Source organism: Pelophylax lessonae (assembly GCF_965119305.1).
Source record: "Pelophylax lessonae genome assembly, chromosome: 2".
Classification (NCBI taxonomy): domain Eukaryota; kingdom Metazoa; phylum Chordata; class Amphibia; order Anura; family Ranidae; genus Pelophylax; species Pelophylax lessonae.
Window position 1 is genome coordinate 697,391,076 of NC_138769.1, and position 24,368 is coordinate 697,415,443.

At 43.8% G+C, this 24,368-nt stretch overlaps 1 protein-coding gene across 1 annotated transcript in view; it reads left to right on the top strand.

Moving 5' to 3' along the window:
* Positions 1-24,368, top strand: part of SYTL2 (synaptotagmin like 2) — a 133,042-nt gene that overhangs the window by 16,768 nt on the left and 91,906 nt on the right. Inside the window, exons 2-5 of the mRNA XM_082248204.1 lie at positions 14,039-14,193; positions 19,908-20,064; positions 21,367-21,442; positions 22,159-22,276. Coding sequence (XP_082104330.1) covers positions 14,039-14,193; positions 19,908-20,064; positions 21,367-21,442; positions 22,159-22,276 — 506 coding nt within the window. The remainder of the gene's footprint in view (positions 1-14,038; positions 14,194-19,907; positions 20,065-21,366; positions 21,443-22,158; positions 22,277-24,368) is intronic.

The window sequence follows — 24,368 nt, forward strand, 5'->3', positions numbered from 1 at the left end:
AACTACCTATCCCTACACCATTTTTAAAAAATGTATAAGAAGAAAAATTTTATGCAGACCAGTCTGGTGATGTCACGATTCTTGTCTATTGTCCTGCATTGGTGACAATCCTTTCTGCTGTAGTGACATGAGTGCCATTCAGTGTAGCAGTACTGTGAGCCCAGATTAATGAAGGAAGCACCATCTAGCAGAGAAGTGACTTCAGTAAGATAAGTATTGCAACCATTTTTTTTTTTTTTGCGGTTAATGTGTATGAATAACAATGCAGCATTCTAGGTCTAAAAAAAAAAAAAAAAACACTTTCACTAGCAAAAAATACATTTTTATAAGTACACACACCACACGCCGGCCACTTTATTAGGTGCACCTTGCTAGTACCGGGTTGGTGTATGTATGTGTGTATATGTGTGTGTGTATGTATATGTATATATATATATATATATATATATATATATATATATATATATATATATATATATATATATATATATATATATATATATATATATATATATATATATATATATATATATATATATATATATATATTTTTGTGTGTGTGTGTATATAATTTTTTTTTTTTTTTTTTGTGCAGTTTAAACACCGCCTTTATTTAAATGTAACAGGGCACACAAAGCAATTTGTTTTCTGTCTCCCCCTTGCGTAAAAGGGCGCTTTTTTTTTTTTTTCTTGTGCATAAAAACGCCAATCTCCACACAAGAATGAGCAATGGCAAAATTTGTTTTCAAATCATCATCTTTCAATAAAATAACCACTTTTGATCCTACCATGATGCTGGAGGAGCAGCAGCCTGTAGATAGGATGCGGCTGAAAGTGGCTGAAGGGGGATCTGCAGTATGAAGGTACAAAAAAGTGACCACCGTGTTTTTTGGGGGGTTTTTACAGGTGTTAAACAAATAGTTACACCTCAAATACATTAAACAAATAAAATATCACCTGGTATAACCACTGGTCATATCATGTGTGTGTGTGTGTGTGTGTGTATATGCCTGTGATCCTTGGGTTAATTCCTCTGCAAATATCGTCCAGGTAGCTCAATATTTAATTGTGAGCTTCCCAACGGGGGTCTCATCTGTTTAATGGAAAGGCGCGTTATTCTCCCCTATAATCACTTAATTCTCACCACTGATTTAAACCTGCCAGCTACATTCCTGTGTTTAATACATCATGTGAGCTAAGAAGTCACTTGACATGCAGATTGCCTTGGCTGATCCGCTACAATCTCTTTATATCCGGTATTTGCCTTTGTGCTTGTACACTTCAGTGTGCTCCATGTTACAGGTTCAGCTTTTTCATTCCCCATGATCTAACATTATACTTGTTAGGAAAGCTCACTGACCCATGCTCTTCACCAGACTTTTAAGGACGGAAACTGCTTCTGCTGAGTGGTATGTATAAATCGTGTGTTTGGTTTCCTGGGGCTATGGATTGGCTTCCTATTTAAGTTGAATCAAAAGCTGAAATTTACATTTTTGCTAGATGCGGAGATCCTAAATGACCCAACAGGTTCTTTTATCTCTTGGGGACTCTGCTGGTGAGATTTTTGAGCTTGCAAGTTTACATACCGGTTGTGGCTATAAGTTGCTCTCTCTATTCCTAGTAGGGCAACTCGACTAATGTGCGGCATGGAGGACCACCACTATGAGGATAGATTAAGGCTCCAATCACACTTGTACGACTCCAAAGTTGCGCCAAATTTGGGGTGCAACTTTGGATGTGTTCAACTTTTGGCTTTGACCAGTGATAATGGACAACTGTTGCACACAGGTACAGCTTTCATGCAACTTCTGAGGGTTAACATTTGAAGTCTATGGGCCTCTTCTTGTTGCATGAAGGTTGGACCATTGTAGTGCATGAACTACTTTTTTGAAGTTTCTGCAACTTTAAGTCGTGTATATATGAATGGTTATCTTTGGAAAACATGGGGAACGACTTGTCATGCAACTTTAATGTCCACATGTGTAAATGGAGCCTAAATTATTTCACCTTGAAGAGGCAATACAAGGGGATATGATCACCATGTATAAACACTTTAAAGAGGTTGTAAACTCGTTCAAAAATTTTTTTTTACAACCTGCAAGAGAAAGACATAATGAGCTAGTATGCATCGCATACTAGCTCATTATGAAATACTTACCTTAGAACGAGCCCCCGCCGCGCCGCTCTCTTACCTGTATGACGAGCGACATGTTCAGTCGCCCGTCTTCCGGGATCGCGGCATCCGGCCATCTGATTGGCCGGAGCCGCGGTGACGTCACTCCCGCGACGGTCACGGCAAGGGGCTCTGAAGGAACGGCACGATCAGCCGTTCCTTCAGAGCGCATGCGCCAGTGACGTCACTGGCTGCATTAAAGGTAAATATCTCCTAAACCGTACATGTTTAGGAGATATTTACAGTACCTATAGGTAAGCCTTATCATAGGCTTACCTAATAGGTACAACGTCCTGAGGAGGGTTTACTTCCTCTTTAAGTGTACCATATAAACCTAAAGAAAAACTTGATGCAAAGTTGTACACTTTAGGGTCATTGTGAAAAAAAGGGAGCACTCTGGAGCTTCTTTACTGTAAAAATGTGGAACAGACTTCCTACAGATACAGATACAGATTCAGATTCTACAGAACCTAAAAAGGGGCAGCAGAAAGACCAAGTAGTCAATGGAGTGCACTTATTCATTTTTTTTTTTTATAGGTCTGTCTGATCTAAAGAACGTTTTTTCCGCAAGAATGGTTACATTCCCTTAGCATTGGCTGATTCCATTCCTCTGTTAGCAGCCTGTTCCAAGCATAAATGACTCTTTTTGGTAAAATAATATTTTGTAAAGTTCAGGAAAGGCTGCTAATTTGAGGTCATGTCCCCATGTTCTTGATCTTTATATTGAAAATAATGCCCTCCTGAACCTTAATTACCACCTTCATGTACACAAAGGTTTTAGTCACGTCCCTCATATTGGGTTTTTGCAGTCTCTCCGGATATGCTTTATCCCTCAGATCTGCCACCAGTTTTATTGGCTATCTTTGGACTTGTTTAACTTTCTATATTTTTGTAAATCAGTCCATACACGAGTCAGGTGCGTGTTTTTTTTTTTTTTGCCCCCTAATTGTTGACCTGTTTTCTGACAGGTAGACTTCACTGACATTAGAATACTCATCAGTGCTGCTGGCTATAGCCTGCGGCATGGATTTAGTGGGGAAAATCCAACTGGGTGGTTGTACATGGGAGTCTGGACCTCTTTTCCTCCTGCGGATGACCCCTCTAGTAGTAATCTGTATGATCTAGGAGAATCGGGACCTCCTTCCTCCTGCTGGTGAGCCCTCGAGAGATGACTAAAGATGTGTGTATGTAGGGGAATTGGGACCTCCGGCTGGTGAGCCCTCTAGTGATGACTAAAGATGTGTATATAGGGGAATTGGGACCTCCTTCCTCCTGCTGGTGAGCCCTCGAGAGATGTCTAAAGATGTGTGTATGTAGGGGAATTGAGACCTCCTGCTGGTGAGCCCTCTAGTGATGACTAAAGATGTGTATGCATGGGAATTAGGACCTCCTTCCTCCTGCTGGTGAGCCCTCTAGTGATGACTAGAGATGTGTGTGTGTGTATATAGGGGAATTAGGACCTCCTTCCTCCCTCTGGTGAGCCCTCTAGTGAGAACTAAAGATCTATATAGAGAAATCTGGAACTTCCTCCTGCCGGTGATCCCTCTAGTTAGAACAAAAAATTTATAAAGGGGACTCGGGACTTCCTCCTGCTGGTGACCCCTCTAGCGATGCACCGCATATTTACTTTTCACACTGTTGTGACAGTTTCCTCATTTTGCAGTCCTCTTAGGCCCCGTTCACATAGGGGCGACGCTACTTCGCACCGCGACCTCGGAGCAGCCGCCACGGACTTCATAACATTGAAGTCTATGGCGGTCGCCTCCTGGTCGCCCCAAAGAAGCTCTGGACCCTTTTTCTAAGTCAGAGCGACTTGTGTCGCTCCTATTAGAACGGGTCCGCAGCTTCCCTATGGGAGGCGACCTACGGCGACCTGTGAGGCGACCAGATGGCCTCACAGGTCGCCTTAGTGTGAACGGGGGCTTAAACACCCCCAAATCTGTTTTCTCTGTAGTTCAACACTGTTTTCCCAATATTGAACTATATGTCCTGTTTCAGGACCACTCAAATGTTGGAATTTTTTTTTTTCCCTTGCTTTTAATTCCAGCAACAGTGATCGCCAGGGCAAATAGAGAGGGTATATCTCCCCAGTGGAGAAGCTAACAGCTAAAGTAAAAAACTGAGGGCCAAGATCTGGAGATTCATTAGCGTTGCATGCAAAATGCATGGCACCGCAGTGCATTGCGCTTTGCTTGGTACACCACCACATGATCCAACAGAGCAGTGGTGTGAATGAGTTCTCAGTGAGGCCATAGACTGTGGCCCACCAATATAGAAGACACACTCAAAACAAGCTAAGCCAAGAAGCTGCTTGTGCTGTTGCTGTGCAGTACTGTTATCCAAGGATCCTATTTCCCTAAAGGAAGGAAGGGCTATGCAAATGTGTTTTTTTTTTTTTGTTTTTTTCCTTCTGCGTTGCTCAGGCTGGGCACCCTTTCATAGCAGTATTCCTCTGGGTTTGTCTGGAAAATAAAATTGCGGAACGTGTCTCTCCATTTAGAGTGAACTTGTTCTAGCATGCTGGGATTGAAGCGTGTGCAAACAACTTTTTTGTAAGCTAGATCTTCCTTCCTTCCCTTTTTTTTTTTTTTTTTCTTCTTTTATCTAAAATAGAAAAAATTTTCACCAAGATTATGCTGCCAATGCACCTAAGCACAAAGGAAACCACAATGACCCTTTTTGTTACCGTGCATTGCGGTCCACTTCAGGGCAGGTGTGGTGTATTAGTGTACCATTCAGAATAAATGGATTGGCTTGGCAAGCTCCCCTCCTTCCCTGTCGTTGGCACCATTTGTGGTTTTGTCACCCTTGCCTCAAGGGGGGACTTTGCTTAATTATTCTGGTTATACCATTTTAATACAATGATTGTTTATTAAATTTTAATAATGGTAAGTTTTGGGATGAATGTGCTGCCTACAATACAAAGTGTCCATGCTTTACTGGCCTGTTGGTTGTCTTTGCAGTCGGTATACACATCATTTAAAAAAAAATATTGACAGATCCTTTCATCTCAGCAGTTCTGCATTCTGGTTATAGTGATTAAAGAGACATCCGATTGTCTAAAGTTTTTCACTATGGTGTGCGAAATATGGAACCCAAGAATACAAAACTGTTTTTCAGGCTCCGGTCACAAATATGGGAACTGGATGCGTTTTTTTTTTAACTGCGTCCGACTCGCATGATATGTGAAATACCATTGATGTCCATTGATGCGGTTTACATGTATGCAGTGCAAATTTTAAAGAGTCCTTGTGTGTCTCTGACATTGAAGCGTGGTTTAGGTGTGAATTCCAGGCTTATTGAGTTCTTTGGGACCGCTTCTGAATCACACGTGTTCAGGATTTCAGCAAGGATTGCTCTACTACTACAGGAGTTGATACCTTTTATCTATGATGAATTGGCCAGCACTGAATCGCAGTCGTGACAAAAATCCAGTCCTGAGCCTTGCAAATTCGCATCAGAACTGCATCCAAAAAGTATCTGAAGCACTGAACAAATGCTTTTATTTACAGAGTAAAATAAATAAATAATTTGCATGGCATGTGTAAACCCAGCCTCAAAGCTCAGCCATTCTTAATGTTGATTAGATCCTATTTTACTAAAACTATATGGAGGAACTGGACTGCCCAGAACCCTGATCTTAGCCCAACTGAACACCTATAGTAAGGCTCCCCAAACTGTGGCCCATTGGCTGCCTGTATCCGGCCCATGGGGCTCTAGTCCTCCCACGGACGGCCAAAGATGGGGCTCTAGTCCTCCCACGGATGGCCAAAGATGGGGCTCTAGTCCTCCCACGGACGGCCAAAGATGGGGCTCTAGTCCTCCCACGGATGGCCTAACCTAAGGCATTTTTTTTCTTCCACCGATGGCAGGGAATTTTCAACGCCTCTGGCCACAGTCTGGCCCCCCTAAAATTTGATGTGCAGTAAACTGGCTCTTTGTTTCAAAAGTTTGGAGATCTCTGACCTATAGGATGAACTGGAATACTAACCATGAGCTAAGTCCAATAACTCAGTATTCATACCAGTTTTACTACTGCTCCTATGACAGAATGGAAGCGGATTTCTCCAACAATATTTAGAATTCAATGTAAAGTCTTTCCAGACTAGGGACTGTTATGGCAACTGTAGTGCTACCCCCACAGGGGCCGCTTGAATATTGTTGGTACCTCACTCTGCCTTCTCAAAGCCAAGAACAGACTCAACCCCTCTGGCAACAGAAGAAAATGGACACAGGTTGTAGTGAACACAAAAATGACTTTTACTGAAACTCCCTTAAAGAGGAGAAAAAAGTTATAAAGATCAGAATATGTCCTAACACAATATGGAGAAGTGGTTTTTAAGAAAAATAAGTTATCAAAGACACTTCACGTCAACTCTGTCTGCTCTCAGAGGACTCCTTTTGGGTGAAACACCCCAAGAGCAGAGAACTCCTATAAGCAAAGAACTAAATGGTGAATAACAACCCACTTAGAATGGGCTATAGGAGTTCAGGCAGGAGGAGGGCAGAGGAATGACCTTATTCCTAAGTCAGTACTCTCCCTTCTTCCCCCAGCATCACAGTCCCAAATAACCAACCTGAATACAATACCCTATGCAGTGCACTGAATTAACCCACACCTATAGTAACTAGAGTCCCAAGTATAGGCAGGGCCCTTCAGATGTTAACTGACTTTAAGGTGGTGCACTTGCTGATCTTTAAGGAAAGGTCAGAGTACATCCAGAGAAGACTTGATAAATAAGAGTTTGGATTGTGTGAGGGATCTTCACTTAAATTAAGCAAGCACTATTACTGTTGCGTAGATTGTATCAGCAATACCGGTTCCCCTGATCCAATGTTGCAGAATAACCGCAGCGGTTCAGTGTTCTATCTTAGGAGGTATTTGGACAGGTGCCCTCTCACCAACCCTGCAGTGAAACCCCAAGCAAGCGTTCTGGAACAAACAGTCTCTTCAGGTGACCTGACTTCTTCTTCTTCCCCTCCTCCCCCCTCCTCCTTCCCCCTCCTCCTTCCCCCTCCTCCTTCTCCTCCTCCTCCTCCTCCTCCTTCTCCTCCTTCTCCTCCTCCTCCTTCTCCTCCTTCTCCTCCTCCTCCTTCTCCTCCTCCTTCCCCTCCTCCTCCTTCCCCTCCTCCTCCTTCCCCTCCTCCTCCTTCCCCTCCTCCTCCTTCCCCTCCTCCTCCTTCCCCTCCTCCTCCTTCCCCTCCTCCTCCTTCCCCTCCTCCTCCTTCCCCTCCTCCTCCTTCTCCCCCTCCTTCTCCTCCTCCTTCCAGAAAACTCTGGGAAATGTAGTTCTGTCATAAGTTTAATGAGCAATTGCAGGTGAAGACCACATGCCCCAGAATGCTTTGTACATTGCTGCTGAGTGGCTCCCTTCTTCCTGCCAATGAGGTTGCAGTGGGAGGGAGCAGAACAGTCAGTGTCTTATGAGAAGGAGGGGGAAAATCCCCCGCAGATACTGACAGGCTCTTTCTCTCTCAGTGAGAGCCATGGACAGCTTGGCATGGTGCAGGGGATGCAAGGCACTTGCTACACAATAATTGATGGACCAGCTTCACATTTTACTGCCCTTGATTTCAGGATGAGATTAAGGTGTGCCTTTTGGCTGTATAGTGAGTGTATGCATATAATACACACCACACAAGTTGGATAAGAGAAATGGCATTGCTGATGCACCTTTTACTCCATCTGGTCATTAGGAAGCTTACCTGGAAACTATTGGTGGGGGACACCTGTGCATAAGGTCTGACAAGAGATGTCCTAGTCCTTGTGGTGCAGACAGACAGACTTGTAGTGGTTCATTTAAAAAGCTAATCTACATAACTGTTGTACACAGGGCTGCTGTTAGAAATCAAGGGGCCCCCTACAGACTACCTGGCAGGACCCTCCCAAGAAAATATTAAAGATATATTTAGCTAAAATTACAATAAAATCACTATTAGACACAAATGTATTATTAAGCGATCACAAAAAGTCACCATATTCGCACATAGTTTGTGACAGATTATTTGTATATTATTTTTGAATTCTTATTTATAACATGTTACACAAAATAAGGTAATATATTTGAGTTTTTGCACTCACTGGTCATACTTCACTGGATAGTGATATAATATATATCAGGTTTATATCCAGATTGAAGATAGCCATACCCATATATCATTCACAATTACAACGGCCACACAAACAATTCCACACGCCCACGTCATTACCAGCGCCCATTTTCATCGTTCTAATAACAAATATAACATAACTCGCATAATTCCTGCTGAATCTAAAAAAAAAAAATGATGTTAAATAAAAAAGATGAGATGAGAAAAATATACAGGCTAGGCAGTTGGAGCTCAGTGATCAGAGAGACAGAGAGAGAGAAACAAAGTTACAATTTACAAATAAACTCCTGAGCAGAGATAAGTGCTGGGAGGGGGGGCCACACAAGGGAGGGGAATTAGTGAGGGACAGCTGTCTTTCTCAACAGATAAAAGCTGATAGCAGGGAGAGGGACAGATCAGATTCAGGTGCTGGGGGAAGATTTCTGTATTTGTTGTCCATCACTAATCCCCCTCTGTGTGGGCCCCCCTGTGTGCTCGGGCCCCCTACAAGAGGGCTGGTGCCCCCCCCCATCAGTGGCCCTGGTTGTACTGAGTCTACCTAAAATGTTACCCCAGCATTTAATATTCCTGATATGTACCTGTTGTACCATGTAGGGGGAACGTATCCTGTTCTTTGTATTGCTTCCTTTCTGTGAAATCCCTGGTGTTCCTGCCAGTCCCTCTGCTTCCCTGTTAAAGCTGACCACACTAAGCAGTAGACACACTATGGGAATTTGGTTTGCTCTCCTCCAATGATCAGACCTGTCCTGTCACCCCCCCCGCTGCACAGCCATTTACTGGGAAGATCAGTGTCCTGCTGCTTCTCCCCCCCCCCCCCCCCAGCTCTTATGCAGCTGAGAATAGAGGATATTTGATCACTTATAAAAAAGAGGGGGGGGGTATTTATAATGTGTAATGTATGTTTCTCTAGCGCTCATCGACAGACGTAGTCCTCGGTGATACACCACCTTCGGGTTATGTTACCTCCGCAGGAGCAGGACTAGACAGGAAATTAAAAAGCTCTGGCCACACCCTAGGGGCAGTCCCAGAGGGTATATCCTCTCTCTCTCTGCATCAGCAAATCAGTTATTTTCTGTCTAGTTAGGAGTAAGGACCTAGATACCTTGCTGGGATCTTAGGTCCTGGCAAGAAATTTTTTTCTAAAAGGATTTTTGGACAGCTTTTTTTCTCCAGTGTTCCTGTGAGATCTTCAAGCAAGAAAGCTGAACTGGGCGACGGGCTGGATGTTGAGATCCGGTGGTCACCCCAGTTCAGCCTACGAGCGCGTGCAGGCCATAGCTCCGCGCTGAGTCGGCCGCGACAAAGTCCCATTAAAGGACTGCACCCGCGAGTTAAACGTCTCACTGAAACGCCAAAGACCATGAGTCACGGCGTCTGTATCGGTCGACAGCCCTCCCGCCCCGGTGGAGAGGGGTACTGTCAGGAGTTGGTGCCCGCCTGGTTCCGGTATGGTGAGTAGTATGTTCCCCCTGTTTTCCCTGACGGGTTTTGTGGTGAACGCGGGCCCCTCTCTGTATGGTAAGAAAGAGTTTCTTTCTATCCTATAACATGTCACAAATCCTCCTACTTTGAGTGTGATTTTATGTGTGCAAAAGCCAGGAGGCTTGGTTTGGGAGCTAACTATCTATTGTATACATGTTTTAAAGATGTAATCTGTGGCATTCTGGGAATCTTATGGGTTAAGTATAAGCTACCTACCAGTCAGAAGCCATGGACATGTAGACTGCCTTCCAAGTCAGATCTCCAGCTAATAGCAGGCCTCCCGAACGGCCATGCGGTCCGCCAGGGCCGGTACCGCCAAACACGCCATATCCCCATGCAGAGAGAGTGTTGTGTGCCTGTAGCACACCGCTAGTCAGCACAGGCCGCCGCCATTTTTTTTGCTGGATCGCACGAGCCGCCATTTTGGCGTAGCCTCGTGTCTCCAGCATGGGGGCGGCCATGTTTTAGGTGATTCTACACCTCGTGGAGCTTGGGGGAGGCGCCGGAAGGCGTACAGAGGGGCGGAGCCGCCTCCTTTCTTCCTGGGCAGCCAGCCAAAAGACTTCCTGTTTGTCTAAGACAGCGCTGTAAGCTGTTGCAGTTCAACTCTGAACATCAAGTGGTGAGCCTGGGGGTCTATCTCTCTCTCTCTCGATCGATAGGGATCCCTAGCAGGTAACACTAAGGGGTTTTTTGTGGCGCTGAGGGTCAAAAAAAAAAAAAAAAAAAAGTTTTTCTTTACTTTGAATTATATCATCCAGGAAGTAACTGGAGTTTTTATGGACCCTGCCACACAGATTCCCCCACCTGTTTCCCTCGAGGGGGCCTCGGGACCCGCCGGTGTACAGAGTATAGAGTCATTTACAGCAATTTTGGAGTCTATGGTGGCTCGGGTGGAGGCGGCCTGTCAGGGACGGGGGTCAAGGAAGCGACCCCCGCCTACCCCTATACTATCTGACACCTCTGACTCTGATTCAGAGATGGTCACGGCAGTTGCAGGTTCCTCTGCAAGGGCTGCTATCCCAGGTAAAGCCCCCTCAGACAGTGAGGAGGACGCTTCTTCTCCTGCTATAATTCAGGAAGAAGCATTGGTGGACGCACTAGTTGTGGCAGTGCAAGAAACCTTAAAACTTGAGGCTTTACCGGCAGAGGCAACTGAAACAGAGAGGCCTTTTGGGACTAATAAGCCCATCAAGACGGCGAAGGCTTTTCCTGTACCTAAATGTTTTGGAAATCAGATTAAAGGAGAATGGGAACATTCTAAACGTACCTTTACTATTTCCAAGCGTATTGCTAGACGCTATCCGTTTGAGGAATCCATCATTAAGAAATGGACGGTACCACCAGTCGTGGATCCGCCTATTTCCAGGCTGAATAAAGCCACGGTTATTCCAGTGGAGGACACTTCGTCCTTTAAGGATCCGGTGGATCGAAAGATAGAAGCGGAGTCCCGCACTATCTTTTCTCTGATAGGGTCAGCATTTAGACCAGTAATTGTTATTGGTCTAGTTTCCCAGACACTTACAGAATGGGCGAAGATGGTACGCCAAGATCTTAGGGGAAAAGATATTCCCCAGGAGACATCTGATTTGATAGAACAGATCATACAAGGGCTACGGTTTATCTGTGACGCAGCCTTGGACACTACTCCCTTGTTAGGGCATGCATCTAAGTTAGCAGTGATCCTCAGACGTGTGCTGTGGTTAAAATGCTGGTCAGCTGACCTAGGTTCCAAAAAGACTTTGACCAATCTCCCTTTCCAGGGGAATCGTCTATTTGGAGCCAACCTAGATGAAATCATTAAGGATGCCACCGGGGGCAAGAGTACTTTTTTGCCACAGGCTGCAAAAGCTAAGGAACCTCGCAACAAGCGAGGACCTTTCTTTACCGCCCATAAAGGACGCCCGGCTGGTACTTCCGGGAAAGGCAAGACTCCTCCAGGAGGGTTCAAGAAGGGCTGGTCGGACAAGCAGAGGACCAACCCAGCCAAACCCGAAGTAAAGGAGTACACAGCCTGAAGGTGCGCCCCCACCCAATTTCAGGGTGGGGGGACGTTTTCACCGGTATTCAGGACATTAGATCGAGCATCAACCACTACTACCGGTGCGATTCTTCCCTTCCAACATTTTAGTACAGGAAGCGGTAGCTACCGTTCCCTGTATAGATCTTTTCCTTTACCTTTTCCTAAGATTAGTCCCGATACCTCACAGGAATCGGATCTGATTGACCAGATAGGCCAAGTAGCCTCTAGTCGGGTGACTTCGGTCCCTGAGGTTCAACCAGAAAAGATCACCTTGCCTGATAACTATCAGGTATCTGATAAATGTGTGGGAACAGAAAACGACCAGACTTTCTCGGATGGTCGGGGCCAGGTACCTCTAGGGACGCCTGGTTCAGATCCAATCAGCGCCAGTGGTCCTAGAAATTCTAGGCTGGCCTCTTCAAGCCGGCCTGGCCGACTTGGACAGGTTAGTCGCAGACGTTCCGTGGGAACTTCGTCTCAGGGAGTGTCTGTAGTCTCAAGGACCTATTTACCTTCGTGCTTTACAGTCGCTGGTTTTAATGGCCTGGCCATTGAGACCCAAGTACTGAAGGACAGAGGTTTGTCTACTTCTGTCATTCCTACCCTTATTAAAGCTAGGAAAGCGACTTCCAGCAAAGTCTATTATCACACATGGAAGACTTATATTGCGTGGTGCGAATCTTTAGGATTTCCTCCACGTACCTATTCGGTGTCTCGAATATTGGCCTTTTTGCAACAAGGGGTTGAGCAGAAGCTAGCCTTGAGCACCATCAAGGGTCAAGTTTCAGCATTAGCAATCTTCTTTCAGAAACCTTTAGCTACCAAATCCTTGGTGCGGAATTTCATCCAGGGGGTGCGGCACCTGGCTCCTCCAGTCCGCGCGCCCTTACCGCCCTGGGATCTTAATTTGGTTTTGTCGGTTCTACAGAAACCTCCCTTTGAAAACATCAGGGAGATTCCCTTGCTTACTTTATCCCAGAAGGTGGTCTTCTTGGTGGCTATTACTTCTGCTCGCAGGGTGTCAGAACTGGCTGCATTATCATGCCAGTCCCCATACCTAGTGATTCATAGGGATAAGGTAGTACTTCATCCTAAGCCATCTTTTCTTCCTAAGGTGGTTTCAGATTTTCATCTGAATGAAGATATTGTACTACCTTCCTTGTGTCCTCAGCCCAAGCATCATCGGGAACATGCGTTGCATTCCTTGGATGTGGTTCGGGCAATCAGGGTATACCTGAAAGCTACGGAATCATTCCGTAAGACGGATTCACTTTTTGTGATCACGGATGGCCCCAGAAAGGGTTTGCCTGCATCTGCCGCGACCATTGCCAAATGGATTAGACAAACGGTGGTACAGGCTTATTCTATTAAGGGTCAGAGTCCTCCGTTCCCTGTTAGGGCGCACTCCACTCGAGCGCTCAGTACTTCCTGGGCCTTTCGCCATCAGGCGTCAGTGGTCCAGGTATGTAAGGCGGCCACTTGGTCGTCGGTACATACCTTTACTAAATTCTATAAAATTGATGTGACGGCATCGGCGGATGCCTCATTTGGCCGCAAAGTTTTGCAGGCCGCAATTTGAGGAGACCGGTGGTCTACCTCGAGGGTTTTTTTCTGTTTGAAAAATTTTTTTGTTGAGTCTCATCATTAAGGATGAGCATTGTAAACTTCTAGTTGGCACCGGTTGGGCCTTCTAGATTGGTATTTGATTTCCATTTTCCCACCCCTCAGTGGTGATACTGCTCTGGGACGTCCCGAAGGTGGTGTATCACCGAGGACTACGTCTGTCGATGAGCGCTAGAGAAAAATGGATTTTTGTAAAATCTTACCGTAAAATCCTTTTCTCTTAGCTCATCGACAGACGTAGTCCCCGCCCCTCTGTTTTGGAGTTGGGTTGGGTTAAATTCTCTAAGCACTGCTTTTTCACATAACTGATTTGCTGATGCAGAGAGAGAGAGGATATACCCTCTGGGACTGCCCCTAGGGTGTGGCCAGAGCTTTTTAATTTCCTGTCTAGTCCTGCTCCTGCGGAGGTAACATAACCCGAAGGTGGTGTATCACCGAGGACTACGTCTGTCGAAGAGCTAAGAGAAAAGGATTTTACGGTAAGATTTTACAAAAATCCATTTTTTTTTTTTTTTTTTTTTTGATCTATACATACATTTTTGCCTTTCATTTCAATTTTAAACTGAATGGGTTGTTTTACAAGCACTTTAAATGTGTACATTACGGTATTATTTGTTGCTTTACAGGCACCTGCAAGATGTAGTGAACGATGAAAATGAGTTTAAATACAAAAGTGGACAATGGTTTTACGAAGCCAAATCAAAACGTCATAGAGAAAAAATTCATGGAGTTGACCTGGTCAGAGCGTCAATTCGGAAAAGGAAAAAACCAGCCACAATAGGTGCGTAACTCATGTTGTAGGTCTGTGTTGTGTGCTTTTAGATGCTTGCTTTTAATATCTGCCTCCCTCCTTTTTTGATATTTTTTTTTTTTGGCTTTTTTTTTTTTTTTTTTTTGCTTTACATAGAGGTGATGGGGCAAGCTTGTGCACAAAATTATGTCTGCTTGTTCCTCCTTGGCAGCCCTGTCCCAAGTACAAAAGGATAAAAATATAAAAGCCCCCCCATCCCATTCTTGCACCTTCCATGCCTTCTGTCATTCTATTGACACATGCAAAAAAAATTATTCTCCTTTTTACAGGCTTGATGCGGAGCTTCTTTGCTGACCCATTGGATAGATTCAGTCACTTAGCTGAAAAAATATTTTGTCATTTGGCTATATAATGAAAGAAGTGTGGTGAAATTTTCCAGCACTTTTCTTTTTTTTTAATTTTTTTGTTTTTTTTATATAGAGTAGAGAATGGCTAGAATCTTTTGGTATTGCCTTTTAAACCTATCTCTTGCTGCTTTCGCAGTTGCATGAGGCAATTAGTGCATGGATGTTGGTTACAAATCACCACCGCAGACTACACCTCCACCCCCATCTTCATGGCACAGTGTTTCCCTCCCTACCTCTCATCGAAACGCCCTTCTTACACCCACGTTTCCCTCACTGATCTCGAATTCTCCTTGGGGAGTGATTTAATAATTGGAGCATTCAAAATCTGGTGCAGTTCTACAAAGCAACAAATAAGCTCCCCAGGTATTATTGTCAAAATGTAAAGGATAAGTCCGCCCTAACACTAAAATCTCTACATCTACAGATATCCACAATCTATGTCCATTTTTCATCCACCCGTTTTCAGATTAACCACTTAAGCCCCGGAAAATTTTACCCCCTTCCTGACCAGGGCTTTTTTTGCGATTCGGCACTGCGTGACTTTAACGGACAATTGCGCGGTCGTGCGACGCTGTACCTAAACGAATTTGATGTCCTTTTTTTTTTTCCACAAACAGAGCTTTCTTTTGGTGGTATTTGATCACCTGTGCGATTTTTACTTTTTGCGCTATAAACAAAAAAAGAGCGTCAATTTTTCAAAAATATTTTTCACATTTTTTTTTTATATGAAATTCCCAAAAGAATTTAAAAATCAAAATTTTTTTAACATTTTTGGCCAATTTGTTTTATGCTACATAGGTTTGGTAAAGAAAATCACAAAAAGCGTATTTTGCTTGGTTTGCGCAAAAGTTATTGCGTTTACTAACTAAGGGAAAGATTTTTTTGTCATTTTTGTATTTTTTTTTTTTTTTTTTAACGCGTAATGGCGGCGATCTGTGTTTTTTTTTTTTTGCGGTACTGCGACATTGCGGCGGACAGATCGGACCCTTAACTGACATTTTTGACACTTTTGGGGTTACCAGTGACATTACTACAGTAATCAGTGCTATACATATGCACTGTTACTGCAAAATGACACTGGCAGGGAAGGGGTTAACTTTATTGGGGAAGGTGGGGTTAAGTGTGTCCCTAGGGGCGTGCTTCTAACAGTGATTGGACATGGCTACTGGTGTAGGAACAGTGATCAACGGTCCTACATAGTAGAACCGTATGATCACCATTCCTACACAGGGGAGAATGACAGGCGGCTTGTTTACATCAGCCGCCTGCCTTTCTCCCTTCACGGCGGACATCGGGTCCGCCAGTCACACGCACGGACTTGCTAGGGAACGAGCCGGGGCAGGAGCGTGCCTCCGCGGGCGCGCGCTCGCCCGCTATTGGCTCACAAGCAAGTGACAGGCTAGTGATGTGTATATGTGTAATAAATATATATATATATATATATATATATATATATATATATATATATATATATATATATATATATATAATATATAATATATATATATATATATATAATGTCACTTTGCCTGGCCGGGGCTGACCGCCGCCGTATATAGTCGTGCGGCAGTCGGCAACCGGTTAAAAACTGACATAATGTAGGTCTATGGGCTAGCGGATGTTGGCGGATGACCATCCGCTGATATCCGTTTTGCGTCAGTTCTTGAGACTGGAGAGAACCCTATTTTTTCTTCCAGTTTTAAAAACGGAATGGACGCAAAAACTGATGTCAGCGGATGTCATCCGCTAACGTCCGCTAGCCCATAGACATACAATATGTCTATTTTTTCATCCACAAACAGATGGATGAAAAACAGACATACGGAACGGACTCTAAAAAGTGACATACGTGTCCATTTAAAAAAAAAAACCCATTTAAAAAAAAAAAAAACACTTCACTGAACTGAAGAAAAAACGGACCTTGCCGTGTGAAAGGAACCTAGCCCTGTAAAAAAGAAATGGGTATACATAACTTTTTTTTTTTTTTGAAGCTGATCCGATCGGTCCAGTCCCACGCTGAGCTGTCAGCCGTGGGTGCAGAGGGAGGCAGCCGACAAACTGAAGCCCCATAGTAAGTCTATGCGTGACGTCCCCGCCCCCCCCCCATTCATTTCACAGCCGTTGTTGGCCGTGTCCTCTGCGGAGCTTCCACTGGAGATTAGAATGATCTGTTAGATTGTGGATGTGGAGGTTTTAGAGTTAAGGTGGACTTCCCCTATTGCCTACCATGCACAGCCACACCAGAAGCCGAGTGCTCCAGTTTTAGTAAATATCCCCCCATTGTTTTACTTAGGATAATTGTACAGCAATTTCCGTGGTACTCTTTCGCTTTCATTGGCCCTGCAGGCTGCACACAGTTTTTTTTAAATGGAAAAACTACAACTCACCTCAGTCTGTAGCCATACACTTTGATCCCGATTTACTGAAATGAGTAGCTTGTTCATTTACATTTATCATGGTAAATTAGTTGAAATTCTGAAATTTTGTAGTTTAAATTATACACTTTATTGGCTAACTCAAGTTAGAGGTGCACCAAATAGAAATTTTGATAACAAAAATGCAGGATACACGTTGCTGAAACCTGAAAAAAAAAAAGTCAACCACATTATTGGCACCTTTAGCGCAAAAAAAAAAGCTAAAGAAAAATGCATCCCTTTTTATATTCTATGTATGTCTTCACACTGGTCCGTTGTGGTGCTTAAAAATCTTGCTTGCTGCATTTTTGGTCAGTTTAAAAAAACTGCACCAAAAACGCACTGCCCCGTTAAAACGCATTGAAAATGCAGCAAGAACGCATCGATAATGCTTGATACGTTTTTTTTGGTGCAGTTTTTGAGTCACCTGAGCTATGAAGAACTTTTCCGTTGCCTTACTCGGCAAAATGCCGAAAACACAATTTTTGGCTAATATGTTTCGGCCGCCGATATTTCGGTTCATGTCTAGTTATTAAAGATGCAAGCTTGTTCAATTTGTATAAAGCTTAGAGCAGGGGTCGGGAACCTTTTTGGTTGAGAGAGCCATGAACACCACATATTTTCAAATGTAATTCCGTGAGCCATACACTATATTTCAGGGGTCGGGAACCTTTATTTAATATTCATATTTATGGGCCGCAGCTATGCAGTGAGTAGATGGAGCCGTGTGAAAGTGCCTGGAGTCCGGTCGGGAAGAGAGCAGAGCAGGCAGGTGTGCAATGAGGCCGCAGTGGTGAAGCACCTGCAGGCCTGCGAGTGATGGAGGAGAGTATAGGCCCTGAGAAAATGGCGACCGGCCGCCGAAGGCATCAGAAGTGTATGTGAGAGGCAGCTCCCGCGGGTCCCCGGGTGTCAGAGGGGAAAGAGATCGTGTCTGTTGGGGCACAGGGAGCGGATGGCAGGTCTCCTTACCGGGCGGTGATTGCCAAGGCCCTCAGATGCACAGCACACGAGCTGGCGGCGGTACCGCGAGTAGGCCGCGGGTTCCATACTCCATAGGCACCGGGCACAGCTACGCGGATGGCACTGGATTGAATGGTAGACGCGGCAGGAGCTCTGGGACAACATGTGCAGCGTGGCTCACGTCCAGACACGCCCCCTTTATTAAAGATTTGTCTGTGAGCCAGATGCAGCCATCAAAAGAGCCACGTCTGTCTCGTGAGCCATAGGTTCCCTACCCCTGGCTTAGAGGATCATTACCCTGGAAACAAATATTTAAAAATGGAAACAAAAATGTACAAATGTAGCTGCTGACATTAAAAAAAAAAACCACACATGTACCTGTCCAAGGATCCAGTGCTGTTCTCACCCAGACCGATTCTTTGCCAGTCTTCGAGGTACCAGCATGTTAACTGTGGAAAGCCGGCTGTGACTCCTTGTAGTTCATAGCTGGTTTCCCACTGCGCATGTGCAAGCTGCTCTGCGCCTTGTGAATGGTCCCACAGCCTTCTTGGACCAGTGATGTGTCCCAGAAGGCTGCAGGCATAGAGTTGGGGAAAACTTCCACTGCAATTGTCTAGGTGGTCAAAGTGGAATTGGAAGTTGTAACCCCCCCCCCCCCCCCCCCCCCACTGAATAAACAAGGTGCTCATTCATTAGAATGCAGCTGGTGGTATGCGTTTATGACAGCAGTGCCATTTTTGTGTTTTTTTTTTTTCTTTTTTTTTTTTTGGTTCGAACGTACTTTTATTGAAAGGTTACTGTCTACTGAGAGTGAAGTGGTGTACGCTTTCACACTGCGCTAAAAAAAGTAGTGCATGCAGTGCCTTTTCTTTCATTGCACATCACAGCGACATGGGGGTGTGAACTTTCCAGGTAGAAGACAGAGGTTGATTTTATTAAAACTGGAGAGTGCAAAATCTGGTGCAGCTCTGCATAGAAACGAATGGGCTTCCATTTTTTTTTTTTTTTTTTTTGCTCAAATTGAACAAGCAAAAGTTAAAAGCTGATTGGCGACCATGCACAGCTGCACCAGATTTTGCACACTCCAGCTTTTGTAAATCAACCTTACAGCATTTTGCTTTGTCTTGCTGTGGAATAGTTGCCCAACAGTCCTACCACACCTGGTAATAAACCCTGGGCTTCGGTGCCCACCTCCTAACTTAGTGAGGTCTAAGGGGTCGTGAAAGCTTGCATCTTTAACATCTTGAGTTGGGTAGTGCTTACACTACAAATGTGTTGCATTGCTTGATAACCAATACAGTAGGAGAGTCTCTACTATTGCTTTGAAAGTTCACTTTGAAAAGCATACACAATTGTATGTTCTTGAATGATTTGATTTTTGAAGTCTGATCAATTTCACCTCCTTCCCTAGATAAGTGAAATTTCACCTTGCAAAAAGAAAAATTCACTTAGCTAGGCAAATCAGGTGAAGTTGTGTTGAATTTATTCGTATGCAAGTAAACATTTTTCCTTGAATAGGATTTGGATATTCAATAAAATTTTCATTTTGGTTCTTATTTGCAAAGTGAACATGCTCTACTCTTGAGTAAATCAATCTTATGTGCATCCTGCCACTCTCAACCAGTAATAGATGGGAGCCTTTGGGTGGATTCCACCGTATACAGAGCTGGTCTTCCAAGAGCTTCCTCTATTCGTAACACAGCAGTATGTATAGTGAAATAAGGACATCACAAGGGGAGATCTTGGAATCCATCCTTACACTTAGAGCTACAGAGCAAATTTTGCACACATGTAGCCTGATCAACACCACCCTCAACCCTATACATGGCATGTATTGAAGCTGACGCATGGCATGATATACCCCGCCAGTAGAAATTAGATTCTTTTTTTTTGTTGTCCCTCCCCCTTCAATGTTTTTTTTGGGGGAAAATGTTGTTAACGGTAACTTTTTGTGTTTTAGCTGAACTAAGTGAGCTCAATAAGGAGAGTTCAAAGAGACGCTGGGTAAACAGTGTCAACCAAGACCTTTTTATTCCTCCAGAGTTGTTTGGAGTCATGGAAGCACCAGATGAAGCCGAGGAAGATGTAATGGTTAAAAATCAGGAGGGGAATCAAAGGTGAGCTTTTGTTTCATTCCTTCTACCCTGCACTTTTTGACCAAAAAAAAAAACTAGACTGCGTCAAATGCGTCATCTCCTATGACTAGGCAGTAAATCGTATAAACATGAGACTTGAAGTGGAACAGAAGCCTAACCAGAATTATTCTTTTTTTTTTTTTTTTTTTTTTTCCCTTTCCCCTGCTCTGAATAACCAATATAAACCTCTGTCTACTTGCCTATTTTTAATCTGCTCTGGTCCAACCATGTGATCCTGCACACTACAATGGCTGTGAATTCCAGGAGCTGTGACATCACCAATAGGCACTCATGGCCCATCCAGGGCTCCACCCCCCCCCCTCCCTGAAGCAGCCACTCAATGAATCGGGTCATCGGGAGCTGTGGGATCACGTGATGGGACTGGAGCTGATTTTTAAGATTTGTTCTAGTTTGACTTTTCTTCTCTTCCACTCTAAATCTGACCATTTTTATTACTGACCTCTGAACTCTGGGGAAAAATGAGGGTGGCACAGTACCACACCATCTTTGTTCCTCACACTTTTAGGGTACATCCTACTGCAGTCATCTGCAATCAGCAAATCTTATGCTGATTGAGGAACTTTGGCTCACCAGGAGACAGCCTCTGCAGAGAGACCACTATATAGAAGGCAAGGGTCTTTCTCTGAAGTGTGAAATTTTGCTGCTCAGGATTTGACTAAAGAAAATGAAATGTAAGAGTTTTGCACAATTTTTTGCACCCGGAATGTATGTAGTGGATTTAAATGAAAGGTTTTTAAAGTGGAACTAAGACTTCTGATCCTTTTACAGCCTTAGATGGCACCATCTTGGCTTCTATTTAGATCTCCAGTTACCTTGGTGCTGAACATTTTGGCTATGGCCATTTGGCAGCTTGAAAGTTCCTTCAAGTGCGGGCTTGAGCACGCTGGCAACGGTTATCAGTGGCTTGCCTTGAATGTAACCTACACCAAAACCACTAGTAGGTGGAATGTAAAGGAAAAAACTTCAGTTAGGAACCTTGGCATGATTATTTTAGGATCTAAATAATATTGACAACCTTTACCTTGCGTTTTTCTTTTAGGAAACTGTTAAATTGATGGTTTTAGTTCCTCTTTAACAGGTTGTGTTCATACTATGCTGGACATTGGTCATCCAAAATGTGCAGGGCTATATTCCTGTGCACACCAATGTCTGCTAGAGCATGAACATGTCCTACTGTATATGCAAGTAACAATTCAATTGATATTATTACATTTTTTTCTTTACATATTCTATCATTTTATATATATATATTTTTTTTTTTAGTTCAAGAAAAGTTGGCTTTACACCCCCAGAAAAAGGACAAGAGAACTTGAGGAACGGAACTTTTTCCCCTCCAAAGGTGAGAACACTGAACATTAAACAAGTTTGAAGCAGGCATTTCTTGGTGTTCCTTTCCATCTGTGATTCGGAGGTTGGGGAGGAACACATAGGATATGGTTTTATTGGGATTTCAAGTCTCTGTGGAACATTAGAACCAACGTTCGGTGTCCTACTTGTGTGGATATTGCTGCATTATGTAAAAGAAAACTATTAGAATAGTTTTTACATTTTCGAATGTCCATTTTATGTCCATAATTTTTAAAGGGTGCCCCAACTGGGAAAAGGTTGAGAAACACAGCTTTGAACTGTTAAAACCCCTACTAGTCTATTTTTTCCATCTTTTCCCTGTTGGGGAGCTTTCATTCCACTTTCTCTCACTGTGACATAATAGAAACTGAAATTAAGTCTTTACAAAGTAAGCATAATTTCCCTTTTAGACAGCTGTTACTGGAACAGGTGCCCCCAGTGTAATAAGATTTCCCTTGAATTCTCTATGGGGTATTGCTGTCACTTTGTAGAGATTTCTTTTCCTTCCTGTTGCTGCTTTGGGGCAGGAAGTTCACGTGAAATCTCCAACTGGACACAAAATGACAAAAATATGAATGCTAAAAATTGATGTGCTTTAACCCTTTATCTTTTTTCCAAAATGTAAAACAAAAATGCCTATACATAACTTTTGAAAGGTATAATTGAGCAAGGGCTTGTCAAGTCGTAAATATATTCTTTTCTTTTTAGGCAAGACAAAATCCATTCAATTCTGAAGGCTTACAAGATGAGCCAGACTACAGAAATGAAGCTCCAAACCTAAAACCTGAAAACATTCAAATGAATGGGACTGAAAAGTCTAAATCTGGTAGGAAATCTATTTTCAGCTTAAACTAAATTTCTTCCACAGGCATTGCTTAGAACTAATCCCTTCTATTGCTTAGTTTTTGTCACTTGGAATATTTTCTTTCACAGCCATTAAATGTCTATTGATTACAAAATAATTGGCCGGTCAGGTGTTACTCCAGCTAGTCTCTAGTGGCATAAAATCTTTGGCTTTAACCCCCCCCCTATTTATTATTATTATTATTATTAGTCAGTATTTCTACAGCACCAACAGTTTACGCAGCGCTTTACAATAAAAAGGGGGACAGTACAATTTACAATACAGTTCAATAAAAAAGGAATAGGAGGGTCCTGCTCATGGAGCTTACAAGCTAAAGGAATAGGAGGGTCCTGCTCATGGAGCTTACAAGCTAAAGGAATAGGAGGGTCCTGCTCATGGAGCTTACAAGCTAAAGGAATAGGAGGGCCCTGCTCATGGAGCTTACAAGCTAAAGGAATAGGAGGGCCCTGCTCATGGAGCTTACAAGCTAAAGGAATAGGATAGTCCTGCTCATGGAGCTTACAAGCTAAAGGAATAGGATAGTCCTGCTCATGGAGCTTACAAGCTAAAGGAATAGGAGGGTCCTGCTCATGGAGCTTACAAGCTAAAGGAATAGGAGAGTCCTGCTCATAGAGCGTTACAATCTCTAAGGGTGTTTTCACACTTGGTGCGATTGCCTGGTCCGAACCCGAGTTCGATTGCTCCCCCCTCCCCCTGCCCCCGATGGACTGTGTTCACATTTCACATTTGATTTTTGTATCTGAACCGCGGTACACTTGTGTCATCAAGCTGCAGCCGGCGCGTACTCTCGTCGCTTGGCAACCGCTGTAAACGAGAAGGTGCCAAAATGGATAGAATTGCTTGCTTTGGTACGATTGCGTTCTCATCAGAAGCGAACCGTACTGGAGTTCACATCAACCGTATCCCAGACCACCCTTTTTAAGTGGACTCTGGGTACAGTTCGCGCGTGCGCACCCAAATTCAAAGACAGTGTTCACATCAAAAAGAACCAAATTCTGACGTCAATCGAACCCGTGTACGCACCAAAAGTGCTAGTGTGAAAACGCCCTAAATGGAAGGGGAGGTGGTACAAAAGGTAGTGGCTGCAGGGGATGATCTGATGGAGGGGACTCGAGTACAGTTCTTGGGTGGAAGTGGGGTAGGTTTCCCTGAATATGTGTTTTCAAGGATTGCCTAAAGCGGACAGGGTAGGAACTGCCCGGACATACTGGGTCAGGTAGTTCCAGAGGATGAGAGAGCCTCTGGAGAAGTCCTGGAGTTGGGCATGGAAGGAGGTAACAAGGGAGCTAGAGAGCAGGAGGTCCTGGGAGGAGCGGAGAGGGCGATTTGAGCGATATCTACAGAGATGGTTGGTGATGTAGCTGGGGTGATGTGATGTTGTGGATGGCCTTGTATGTTGTGGTTAGTATTTTAAATGTTTTACGATGGGGTAGAGGAAGCAAGTGAAGAGATTGGCATAGGGGAAGCAGTCACGGTTCGGTTAGTAAGGTCTATTAATCTGACAGCAGCATTCATGATAGACTAAAGGGGGGATGCCAGCAGCATTCATGATAGACTGAAGGGGGGATAGCCTGTGTAAAGGTAGTCAAGGCGGGAAATGGCCAAGGAGTAAATACGTTGTTTTGTGGTGTCGTTAGTTATTTGGCCTAATTTAGTAATTAAACAAAGTGTGCCCATTTACCATATCCAACAATTTGAAAACTAACAATATCGTTTGTGAAATGACCTCAAGATGAAATTTTGAATCTGGGTGCCAAATACTTGCTGGCTTGAATGCTACATTTTAAAGCTTGCGTGTAACCTTTAAGACCTTGCTTGGTGCCACACAATGTAATAAGGATTACAAAGGCTTAAAGTGTTCACCTTTCCCAAAAAAATGCCTATGCAGGTAAGGGGGTCCTGTAAAAAATAAATAATAAATAAACTATATATAATACAAAGTTGAATAATACTCTTGCTCTAGGTGTAGACCATTTACATACCTTCTGAAGTCTGGTTGAAATACTCCAGAAGATGCTGTCCCTCATCCTGCCTTGTTGCTAAGCTGTTGCTA